Source organism: Labrus mixtus, chromosome 11 (genome assembly GCF_963584025.1).
Source record: "Labrus mixtus chromosome 11, fLabMix1.1, whole genome shotgun sequence".
NCBI classification, from domain to species: Eukaryota; Metazoa; Chordata; class Actinopteri; order Labriformes; family Labridae; genus Labrus; species Labrus mixtus.
The window spans coordinates 29,084,301-29,097,542 of record NC_083622.1 but is presented as its reverse complement, the minus strand read 5'-3'; the positions used below and the strand labels follow the sequence as shown (position 1 = coordinate 29,097,542).

Below are 13,242 nucleotides of genomic sequence, written 5' to 3'. Positions count from 1 at the left end.
CACTGACAGAAAATGTTTTAACTTTGATGTAAAACTTTGATTATCAATTTTAAAGGTAATAAGAGTGAGGTTGTAGCTGAAAGCACACTAAACCCACACAAGATGGGAAAATAAAGATATTTCTCTAAAGTGGAAATCTCCATTGAAGGATGCGTTTTGGTTTGTGACCAACTTAAGTGCCAACACACAAACACACACACATTTCCTCTGCCACCTCCAGCTCTGTGTCTGCGTCCACCTCAGAAGGAGAGCTGGCCGCTGGGCAGACGGGGCAGCGGGGTGTGGTGAGGGGGCAGTGAATGCATGCCGCTTGAATACTAATGTCCCACTTTAGAAGTCAACCTCTTTTCCATCCCCACCTCCCCTCTGAGCTGTCCCTGTCTCTCTTTGCATCTTATCCTTGCTGTCATTTCCCTTCAGTCTCCTCTTATCTGCCTCCTTTCATTTTTCATTTCATCTTTTTTTTCCCTCACCTCCCCCCCACCACTCTAAACAGTTCCCTTTCTCCCTTCCTCTTCTTCCTCCAACTTGTCTTCTTCTTTTCACTCATGTCCTCTTCTTCTTTCCTCCCTGTGCCAGGCTTTCCATCACCCACGCTACTTCTACATCCTTCCAACTCAAACCTTCCACCCTGTATCACTCATCAAACAGCCCCCCCCCCCCAAAGATTTCTCTTTGCCATTCACTTTTTAAACACACACATACACACACATCCTTGACAAAGCCAGCTAATTACAGGCAAGTGTCCACTCCAGCCCTTCTTAAATACCGAGCTGATTAATGAGACGGAGGTGTAGGGCCAGGAAGTCTCACCCTTGGCGGGTGGTGATACACACCCCTGTCACTCTGCAGCTCTCTCTCACTCACACGTACACCTTTCCTTTTCTTTTCACACTTGCAAATGAAATTATCAGCAGTGTACAGCTTCGTTACAGAAATATCGGTATATGTCTCAGCCCTCGTCCTAAACCTGTCAGTGACAGAGGCAGCCTGTTGACTTTTGCTTCTTTTTTTCTTCTGTACAGTAACGAGGAGAGCTAAGCGGCGAGAGCCAGCTGGGGGGCCTCAGGTGTAGCTGGGGCCTCCTCTGAAGTGATGTTGGCTCATTTTCTCAGCAGCGGCTCAGGCACGACTCAGCGTCGGCTCAAAATGGCCTCCGACACATCTCTGTGTCTGATTTGTGTGTGTGTGTTTGACCCTGAGGACCAGCGTGAATGCTGCCGGAGCAAGGAGATAGAGTGCAGCTGCTGCCGCTGAATGCTGACACACATGCAGAGCAGCAAACGCAGGCACACACACACCTGCACAATCACAATCTAGAAGGGGGCAGCCAGGTTCAAAGCATTTGTATTCATGGAAGGTTTTGCATTGGCTCCACCACCTACAGTGTTTCATCTAACTGTGGGACGTGGCTTTCTACTTTCACACTCAGAAGACCTTGGACTGTGTTGGAGTATGTTTATAGCTGTATATATGGCAGTATGTTGCTACCTGAGACTGACTTCTTTTTCCACTCATATCAGCCTTATAAATACTTGATGTCTCTGTATTTTGATGCTCACATTGACCCTTGTGACACACACTGTAGGCTCTGAGAACATGCTAATGCTGTGTAACATGTCAAACCTGATTCAACTACACATCTGTGCACACAGCTGTTAAACCAGCAAGACCTTCCATTGGTACTCAGATCATATGACAGCTACATGCCACTTAAAATTTCCGCTAGAGAATATATTTGTGAAAACTGTGGACAAAGCTGCTGAATTAATTTGTTCATTTTGACAATTGTTTCTCATTTAGCTTCAAATTCACTTTTGCCATTTCCTGCCATTAACTTATTTGTATAACACAAATCTACAACACATCACAAGTCATCACTATTTCCAAAACACATGTGAGCAGTAAGAGAGTGACACGGACTCAGTCAGAGGAGGGTTTGGATACTACAGCCTGACAATGATTCACAAAGATATCTCCATCCCAAACAGAAAAATGAAGGTGTCACTTTATAAACGCAGGTGTGACTGTTTGTAATTGTTTATTTTTCTCAGCTTCTTACACACACACACACACACACACACACACACACACACACACACACACACACACACACACACATAGAAAGACACGAGCTAGGTGAGTGTTGAGGTGTATTTGTTATTATTCAGTTGCAACATAAATAAGCTCTTTATGCAGAAAAGCCTCCCTTTTCAAATACCCATAGAGTCGTTTGTGTAGAATGGCAGGCTGAGTCTGTTAGACATGTCCATTCTAAAAGACACTTTTATTATATATTCAGGAATAAACTTTTCATTTATAAAGACTAAAAAGTTGTCGCCAATAATTGTGAGATCAGATGCATGTGCTCAACTACCTTAACTGTATCCAACAAGCGTTTTTTGTTTATTTTTTTATTTATTCTAAAAATCATCTTGACTTTTCTTGCTTTTAACCAACACATTATTTTAGGGTTACTGTTGTAAGTGTTGGGATCATGAAAGGATAGTAGATCAACATAAAGGGAATTTTAATTATGAATATTTTTTTCTCCATAAGAAGACCTCGTGTTGATCAATACAGCTGTATTACCCACACTTTAAATAAGAACACAGAAGACATATTCAGCATCCTGACTTTGCCATGTGTTCTTCAATTCAACTTCGCTTAGACAAGAAGGAAAGTTGGCCAGAGAGTTCTTTCTCAAAACATCAACACAACACATTTGTTCCCCTGAGAAAAAGAAAACTTCTAGTGGAATAGTCTCAGTATCATAAGAAGCTTCTTTTTACCATTTCTTCTTAGAAATTACAGCGGATACAAAAAACACACAAAAGGAAGTAGTTTAATCACTAAGTGGTAGGCACTTTCTCAGTTTGCTTTTTTTCACCTGATGATACAGGCTGTGAAAAAAAGTGTTAAAACATACAACTTGAATTCATCATCAAATTCAGTAGTGCTTACAAACTTACAAATGGATGTACTTGCAGCGTGGTGTGGCTTCTACTTAGCCCAGTTGGCTGTGTTTGTTTATTGGCTAGTTCTTGTCTTGTGCAGAGCTCAGAAGCTGTCTAAAATGTACCTGTTTCACAAGCAGTTTGCTTTGAACATAATGTTCACTGACTTCTTTTGAGGTGAAGCTCATTGCTGGCATTTAAAAAAACACGTGATTGGTTACACAATTTTTCAGAGAAGTTAACATGGCTGTTTACAGCCTTCATACACCTTCATTGGCGTTATCAGTGACAACAACTGCATCACTGATTTGGGATTAAGCTTTATCAAATCTGCTAATAACAGGGTTAAAATACAGATCTGACTTTTTAGATTATTTTTCTTTGAATGACAAAATTAAACCAACCTACCTGCAGCACAAGAAATGTCTCTGTTGCTGGATGAAGTGGAGAAAGAAGCATCAGTAGTTCTGTATGAGAACATTGCAGTTTGACCTGGCGTGGCTAGGCACAGCATGGCATGGCATGGCAGGCTCCAATGAGGCTTCACCAACCCAGGGCTCCATCCCGCCTGAGCTGAACACAATCAGGCCTTAACGGCAAAACCGCCTGCAGGTTTCCATGACAACCCGGAGGCACTGTGAGCTCGGGACAAAGGCTGGCGGGTCCCGTGTGTGTGTGTGATTGAGAAAGAGAGAGTGAGTGATGTGTAGCGGAGCAGGCGCGGCCCTCCTGGGGCCCTCATTCGTTTGTCTCTCGCTGAGACCACAGGAGCCCTGATGCAGCAGAGATGGAGGAGGCGTAGGAGGTGGTGGTGGGGGTAGTTTGGGTGAGGAGAGGGGTAGGATTGGGAGGGGGTAGGCAACTGATGTGGAAAGCAAGGATAATAAAAACATGTAGGAAAAGGTATGAACTAAAGGAAGGGGGGGGAATGAAAAATTAAGATTTGTGGGTGTAGATATTTCACTTTCACTAATCCATTAGTCATGTGCAAAAGCTCATACAGCAAAGCCCGAAACTTGACTAAAGTTGCTTTAGAAATTAGACTCTGCTGGTACAGTTTGGCAAATTAATTACACCAATTAGTAAGGCACTCAAAAACTCTGAAGTTTTAATGACCTGTCTACCACACTGCAAGCAGGAATGACTGAAAATAGCCCCTTCCATGAAAATAATGAAACAATCCATTTACTTAGGTGTGATCTCATTTCATGTCACCTGAACATCGAACAGACATTATTTTGTATTTCTTTGTCTCAAGCAAACAAATTAATTCACTTTCCTCCTTATGTTAACTTCCTATATCATGATTTGTTTTTTTGGCATGCTAACAACGTACTGTCTTTTCCATTTCCAGGTATAGATCACACAAACAAGGACCTGAAGAAAAACTTTGTAAGTGGACTTTAAATCTATTTTTTTAACTAAAAGCAGAACAAATCAGATTGAGAAATCTCATGTACGAGATTAAGGGGTAGGTATCTAATATTGTTTCTGATTCAGCTGTCTTGTTATATGATTACAGTTTTCCATCATTGCTGGTATACAAGCATATGAGGGTTTTCATTGGACTGAATTCTGTGTATTGATTTTCTCTTAAATGTCCAACATTTTTATTACGTAAAAATTACCTGAGATAATCGATTTTTCCTGTAGTGATAAAGCTGTTTGATTCTGTTAGGTTGGTGTTAGTCTGGCTATCCGTGAAGCATATGTGGAGTGGCAGTGTTGTTTGCTCATGCCTTGTCATATATAATCCTATAGGCAGTTCGAAGCAAACAGGCCAACTTGTACTTTGTCAGAGCAGATTGTCTGGCAGGGATAAGCCTGGCTGGAGGGAGAGAGAGAGAGAGAGAGAGAGAGAGAGAGCGAGAGAGAGATACATAATTGCTCTTGTACTGTTTGCTGCCAAGACATCCTCCTCCAGTTATGCCTATATAAACTGGCAAACAAGCCATTCAAACATGTTCACTTTTATGAGGCAGGAATAGTCTCAGCTGCAGTCACAGGCGTCCCTTTAGTGACAGCGGCTGCCATCAGTCAGAAGAGAAATGTTGACAGACTAATTCAAGTGCCTGTTTCAAGAGTTTTCCATGGGATTCCTTCGTTTCCTGTCTTGTCACTCTGATGTTTCCAGATGAGAGAAGCGTGATGTCACAACGTGCTTTATTTGTTTTTTCTGTCTGAATTACAGGAGGCCCTCGCCAGTTTTGACCTGTGTGCTTCACATGGTCTGTCTCATGATCCCATGCCTGTCAGGAATGAGGAGAACAGGTGATATCTGTTATATCTGTTTTCCTATAACAATATTGTTAGCCAGAGACAACATTTCTCAATACATTTATTGAGATAACAATGGCTTAATTACCAAACCAGTTATCCATTAGATGATAGGCTGTAAAATGTCTGCTTGTGTCCAACTCTGTGTAAAATTAAATGATGAATGATGTCCGGCGTGGATAATATGCTGCTGTCATCATTGTAAACAGGTCATTCTGCCTTGTGAGAACTGAAAGCTTAACATGCTCAGAAATGATAAATAAATAAGGGGGCAGGGCTTAGTGCATGATTAATTAGCCCAATGATTAATATGGAACTCAATGTTATATTATATCAGATATGTACATTGCAAACATTGACATAGGCTAGGTGCCAAATATTGATAAAGACATTACAATGTTTTCAATGCTGTGTATGAAAACTGCTTTTGAGGCATACAATCAGCAGCAGAATAATCTCCTTGGTTTGAGGGTTTGTCTGTACCAACCTACACATCAGGGTGCTACTTTTGTAATTGTCCTAATTTGTGACAAAAAAAACGTTCCATCTTTGCATATTCATTCCCAGTATGAGGCTAACATCCTGCTTCCCCTCTGTTTCAGCCACGGCACCCGGTGTGCAGGGGAAGTTGCCATGGAGGCCAACAACTCCTACTGCGGTGTGGGCATTGCCTTCAATGCCAGAATCGGAGGTGAGGAAAACAATGCACCCTCATCTAGACAGTGGGTGGCAGTGCATTGTGGGTGTATTGCAATGGCCAAGATTGTGACATGGCATTTCCAAAAACACTCTTAGTATAATTCTTACTAAGTAGCTCCTCTTGTGGGAGAAAAACATTATTGTAAAGTGACTTATTTCCATCTGTGCTATAAAGCAGCTGTACTGTACTCTGCAGAACAAATGCTTAGTATATAAACATTAGTATCTTACTGAGTCACTGAGCGTTAACTTCATTCAGGAAGTAAACCATTCAAACTCTTTTTTGCCAACATTCTGTAGTAGTGACTGGTCAGCGGTGTATGAATGTGTATGAATGGGATTAGTTACTTCGGATGGTCTCTTCACATAAAACCACTGCCCTCAGTGTGTGAATGTGTAGGTGTGACATGTGGTGTAAAAGTGCTTTGAGTCGTCAGAAGACTAAAAAAGTGCGAAACAAGCTCAAGTCCATTTACCATTAAGTTATACCTCTGTTCAAATACTTTTTGCTAATAAGTTATGAATGACATTTCAAAAAACTGTAAGATGAATTTATACATATGCACATAACAATGTGGTGGATGTGTATGTGTGTATAAGGTTGTTAGTTTGTGTGAACGGAGCAGACTGCACAGTGGCTGGTTTCTATTGAGCCGTGCTGACCCTATTTAACAGCTCCGTTTTTAGTGGGAGCTGTGGTAATGGCTTTTTTAGTGTTGGCTGTAACACCTGCAAAGGATGAAAGAACCGACTACATAAGAAAGGCCATTTTTTGGTGTTGTGAAATTAAAGATTTTATACGGTGCGCTAAAGGTGCTATAAAACACGAGTTAATGAGCAGTACAAGATGTCTTTCAGTTAGAAAAGAGTCGCAATCCTCCAAACCAATCTCATCCTATGGTGTCATCAGTGTGAAACATGGAGTATGAATAGAGGAATCCCCGGGCTGAACTCTGACATTTGAACTCTGCCCTGAAATCTTTAACTCTTGACCCTCCATCATTTGTCAGAGGCTGATCACAGCTGGAGGAGAATCGACCAAAAATTAAAATAAATTGTGAGGCAAGACCGGGAATCTTATTCCACAGTTAGTTTTAATTTGACCTTCCTGTGTCTCTTTTATCCCGACTCATAAACAGAATCTAGCACATGGGAGATGAAGGAGCAGGACCCAAATGAAAGATGCATGTTGAACCACTGAGAGCTGCTGAGAGCCGTGCTTATTGTCTGATACAGTGGACTGATGAAGCGCTGCCTCTCTGACTCATTCTGAAAACTTAGTTCAAAATCTCAGTGGATTTATTTTGTCCTGTTAGATTTGTTTAGTCTGAACAGTAAACATTAAGTGAGTGGTATTCAAGAGAAGGACGACATGTAAGACTGAATCACTTGTTATATGGATGCCTTTTCATTTGAAACACGTGTTAATGCATTGCATACAGATCAGCAGAGAAATGTGTAAAAATTCTTAAAACATCGTTCTTGAACTCATGGGGGGGGGGGGGGGACTTTTATTATAGAATAGAATGTTTATTTATAAAGCCCATTTCATTACACGTAAGCTCAATGTGCTTCACATGGATGATAAATACACAGGAATAACACATCTCAATATGATTCTGGCTTTGTTGACTCAAACATGTTCGTCTTGACAGGTGCAAATGAGCAGCCGGATTAACCTTCCATAATGACATCACAGCAGCTTTTAACAGTTGGCGCATATCTTTCCACAACTGGCCATTGTTTTGGTGCACTCAATGAACACAACCACAACATCCCAAAGCAGTGAATACAGCTTATTTTATCATGATTTGAAGTTTAATTAACCAGCAAACACTCAGATGAATAACACTGAAGTTTCCTTCTAAATGTGTCAAAGCAGTGCATCAGCAGCTTCACTGAAGTGTTGCTCATTCAATTAGAGCACAAGTCTCACACTTTTGGCTGTTGCTCTCTTGTTGTTGTTGTGCCAAGTGGATTTGTTCCCAGTAAAAGGTGCTGCAGCCTGAGCTACTGCCTCTTTTTGCTACAATTGTACAACTGACAAAAAAGTACATGTGTCATCCATTATATTAAAGTGCATGAAGAAAACACCACCTCAGCTCTCTCTCACCGTTGTTATATTACCAAAAACTCATGTCACATTATAACACTGCATGGCAGCTTAAGCTGTAGTTGCTGTAGTTATTTTGCAACATGACTTTGTTTGATTTCTGTTCCCATTTATATTAAAATGTGTTCTGCATTTAAATTTCAATCAATAAATCAATCAATCAATTACTGAAATGCTGAGTCTCTTACACACATATCCCACTTTCATGTACTACACCAGGTAAATGATAAACATTGTACAACGCTTAACGTCTAAAAGGATGGATATTAGATGTTATTGAATGGACCCTAGGCAGCAGAAAATGCCATCATGAATGAGTGTGGAAGTGCTAGCTACTACTATTTTTTTGCACTAATCACATGCAGCGGCATGAAAATCTAGCAAAAACAGAGATAGAAGGCAAAAATTTAATTCTTACAGCATCAGAAAACAGATGATGAGATCTCAGAAGCAGACACAAAAACAGATCATTGAGGAAACAGGAAGAAACAGAAGAAGCTAAAACAGGCAAACATGACACTCAAACACAGATACATGAGAAACAGTACACCAGAAACTGACTCCACTACAGGCCAGTTAATGTAAGTGTATTTAAATATCGCAAACACAGATTATATATTATTTAAACTGTATGTACCTGGGTCATCACATTTAGGTCCACAGCATGAACAAACAGAACCTTTGTGTCTGTAAGAAACTACTGAAAATAATCTGTTCAATTATTTCCCAAGCCTTCAATGGAATCCTGATCTCTGAGTACATCTCAATCCATCCAGGTATCCGACTGCTGGCCGGCACTGTCACTGATGCCATGGAGGCCACAGCGCTGACCTTCAACATCCACTTCATCGACATCTACGTCTGCAGCTGGGGCCCGCGGGACGATGGGGCAGAGATGGACGGGCCGCACAGCCTGACAGAGAAAGCCCTTTGGCTAGGAACCCACAAGGCACGGCTTTTATTATCAAATTCACACTGCTGTCTGTCAGATGGAAAGCTGACATCCACACTGTCAGTGGGGCTGCGACTTAAAGGACAAAATGTCCAGAGTGGGGATAATATCGATGCTTTTAAGTATGCTTATCTATTGAAATGGTTTACAATATTACTCTCCTTACAAAGTGTTTTTGAAAGAGAGGAGTTTTGGGTTATTTCCCTGTGTTTTATCAAACAAAGGAGGGTCCGTGTTACTGAAAGCTTTGGACAACAGTTACACAGCTTCTCCTAACAACACCAGCGGCACATTCAAAATGATGATGAATCTTTAAAATCTCTCTTAAATTAGTCAAACAACTGCAAGCCATCAAGGAGAGGGGTCCTTTTTGTGTTCCATTTATAACCCCTCACGCTCATTTTTTTTTACAAGAGCTCAATGAGAAAGTGTTCTATAGCTTACCATTCAGTTCCAAACTTCTGCATATTGTTGTTTCTCTTTTCAATTCATTTAAATATGAAAAAGCAATGACCCCACATTGAGCCTTATTCAGGTCTAAATATTTTCACACATAAATAGTTTTGTGACACTCAGAACACTCAGCTGACCGCCTGATGGAAACGTTCTGTATGAATCACACTCCTCACTTTGATGTCTGTTTATCTGTTTTCAGGGCAGAGGTGGGAAGGGCAGCATCTTTGTGTGGGCGGCAGGTAATGGTGGAACGATGCGTGACCACTGCGGCGCAGATGGTTATGTTAACTCCATCTACAATATTGCCATTGGCGCTGTCTCCCAAATGGGGAAGCCCGCCTTCTTTGGTGAGCCCTGCCCCGGCGTGATGGCCGTTACTCTGACAGGGACCGGCGTGGGATCCTCACTACCTCTGGTAAGTGTGTATATACCACCTAACACATCTAACAACAGTGTTTATCATTAATGAGGTCTCTGTGTGTGTGTGTGTGTGTGTGTGTGTGTGTGTGTGTGTGTGTGTGTGTGTGTGTGTGTGTGTGTGTGTGTGTGTGCATGCAGCAGCCCTGCACTTTGGCTCCTGTTAGCTGTGAGAAGCCTGTTAAAGAGCAGCCACTGGTGTGATATTTATAGAGGCCTGCCAAATGACCTAGGTGACTTCTGGGCATGCACACACACACACACACACACACACACACACACACACACACACACACACACACACACACACACGGAAGCAAACGAGTGTTAATTGGAGGTAAAGCGCGGCTGTAGCAGAAGAGAAAGAGAGAGGAAGAAGCAGAGGTGTTGATGGCGGAGGTGGCAACGAAAAAAGCCAGGAAGAAACGCAGTGCAAACTCCAGGGCTGCAGAAACATGAGGCCAATCTGATCAATGTGATATAAACCTTGTCTCAGATTTCCTGCCCTTTACCACCTCACATTTAGGAGGTGGTCAGGCTAGACACAAGTAGGGTTTTAATTATCATCACTGTAAAACCGTGCACGTGTTCCAACACAGATAAAAAATCTGATACTAGCTGCTAGTGTGGGAACTCAACTGGCCTGATTTGCTACAAAGCTGCATTCTTTTCCAAAAAACCCTCCCACAGAAAAACGTTTCAGAGAAGGAGTTGGAAGGAACAGCTCACATTGCATCCATCTTTTCACTTAATGTACTGATTCTACTTCTACATAATTGCATCTTGTAGCATCTTTGGCTTGTTCTCTCATCAGGTCACTGTGACCAACATCGCTGATGGCTGTGTCACACACTTTCCAGGAACATCCAGTGCTGCTCCGATTGCTGCTGGGATTCTGGCTCTCGTCTTAGAAGTAAAGTGAGTGTCTACCAGCCCATTCTCGCAGCACACCAGCTATTCTCTTCACAATAAATGATGTGGAAGTCTGAAGGTAGTCGGTGTGTTGCCCAAGAAACACGGCCATGCGTGAGCTAACTCTTTAAGGGGCCGCAGTCCCCAGTCCTATGGTGTTTACTTTGATTTCTTTTCATGGTTGTGATGATTGTTTGGCTGTCTTTTCTTTATTAATGGGAAAGTCAAATTCATTTTATTATATTTCAAACTATTTTAAGTCTAAACATATGACAGGGAGCGCTGGTGGGCGCAGTGGTTAGTGTGCGCGCCCCATGTAATGAGGCTGTAGTCCTCCAAGCGGGCAGCCCAGGTTCAAAACCGAGAGACAATGTTTTGAAATGTAACTTTTTGAATCTCAAACAATTACTTAATTATAAATTATCGGTCAGTTAGAAAACACTTCAGCACTTCAAAAGACTGTTGACAGTTGGTGGAGTCGGTCATCTCCTAACCTGAAGGTCGGGTCTTCGATCCCTAGCTCCTGCAGCCACATGTCCGATGTGTCCTTTGGTCAAGACTCTTAACCCCGAGTTGCTCCCACTGCTTAGGCGGTGGCATATGAATGTATATGAATGGTATTAGTTACTTCTGATGGTCCCTTTACATAGAAACCTCTACCATCAGTGTGTGAATGTGTAGGTGTGACATGCGGATTGAGAAGTTAGAAGACCAGAAATGCGCTATACAAGATTTTACCATTTACCATTTACAGATGATTTTTACATTCATATTTTGCACCTTTGATGTGTAAATTGTCACTCCTCCACCTTTCCCCTTAACTATTTAAGTTCCTCCTTAGGTGTAAATCATCTTTGCTAGTCTTCGCTGCAAATATATCTCTTATCTTTATTCTTCTTTTCTCTCTCCTTTGTCTCATTTGCCACTTTCTACCATTTCCCAAGCCCGTTTTTTCTTCATCCCTCTTAACTCACCAGCTGTCGCGTGGCCTCGGGCCTGGTGTTTTGTGGTGGTATCAGCGGCGTCTACGCCTCCTTCATGTTATGGATGGTACTAGAGGCCAGCTTTACTGCTCCAGCTGTCATGCCACAGCGTCTCAGTCTCAGTCGCTTGGCTGTAAAATGGAGCGCGGGTCCCCTGGGCGAGGCGACTCCCAGGACATTACTGTTAAAGGCTTTGTCGTGACCCGCTGCTACTGACTAAACTATATATCACCTCTCTCACTGCATTCAGCAGTATTCTGCTCACGTCTTTATGGAGCAAGGGTCCCTCTCTCTGTCTCTATATCTTTCTCACACACTCTCTCCCTTCTCTGTTTCTCACACTTGCTCATTCTGTGTCTCACTCTTTCTCCCCACATGTCTCACAATCACACTCACTCTTATATTCTGTCATTCTCTCACACACTCATGCAAACCCAGTTTATTTTACCCTCAGATCCCCATTCACTAGAAACAACCAGCCTCAAACAAAGCATCCAAAACCAGCACCAAGCATGCAGAAAATAAAATGTATAAAATGTTTCCAGAATGATTTCTCTTGGTCTTAAATTCTCTGGAACAGCATTTAGATGATCTCAAATCAAAAGGGGTTAAAGCAGTGGCTCTCATTTAGAGGTTCACAAACATTTTAGTAGTCAAAATATTAGTTTAAGGGGCCACCAGCTGAACAAAAGCAGTTTATTTTTTTTTATTTTTTTTCCTCTTCTGAAATAGCAATTTACATTTTTTGGCCAACAGAAATCCTTTAAATGAAATAATCCAAGAGTGAAAAAACGCATTTTGTCAGGACTGCTCTTAACTTCACACTGCTGAGGTAACAGTTCCATTCTGAGGCATTCAGAAGCCAAACCAAACCACAAGGTGGTCCATCATAAATTCTTGCCATACTGGAAACCTCGTCCCAGTGTTTAGAATGTAACTTATTCTGTCACTCCTTAACTTCATATCTCGACATCTTTTGGAGCTGATCAGACCAACCTAAAATTTGGTAATTGTTATTAATGCTAGGTGTGATATATTTCGCTTGACCAACAGTCCAAGTCAAACTGATAATGCTGACCCTGCACTGTTGTTTTTGGATTATAAATATAGGAAATTGACTGAATAACATACATTTACCAGTGTCTGTGGATGTGCTGTATTTGCCCATAAATACAAACCAATTGGTACAAGTTTACTGATGTGCCATTAGATTTCAGAATGAATCCCCTTGTTAGTTTTTCTTCTAATTGCCAACTTCACTACTGTCCTGACACTTATCACAGAACCACACCTCTCTTTCCTTGCAATGTTTTGCTTTACGTTGTGTTATTTTATCAAAACCGTGAGCTGACACTATGACAAGCCTCGCAGTATATTTACTTACACAATGTTTATAAAATGGAACATTTGTCATTTGGGATGCAGTTTGCTGTGAAAGTATCTGATGGACGTAGTTGATATCTAAACTATTGATGC

General features: G+C 41.6%; 1 protein-coding gene across 2 annotated transcripts in view; it reads left to right on the top strand.

The window, feature by feature from the left end:
* The window catches only part of LOC132984393 (furin-like protease kpc-1), a 164,389-nt gene that overhangs the window by 87,888 nt on the left and 63,259 nt on the right, over positions 1–13,242 (top strand). For both annotated transcript variants that reach the window (XM_061051218.1, XM_061051219.1), the window contains exons 7-12: positions 4,312–4,349; positions 5,149–5,228; positions 5,837–5,925; positions 8,823–8,995; positions 9,654–9,869; positions 10,686–10,789. In XM_061051218.1, the coding sequence (XP_060907201.1) occupies positions 4,312–4,349; positions 5,149–5,228; positions 5,837–5,925; positions 8,823–8,995; positions 9,654–9,869; positions 10,686–10,789 (700 nt within the window). The remainder of the gene's footprint in view (positions 1–4,311; positions 4,350–5,148; positions 5,229–5,836; positions 5,926–8,822; positions 8,996–9,653; positions 9,870–10,685; positions 10,790–13,242) is intronic.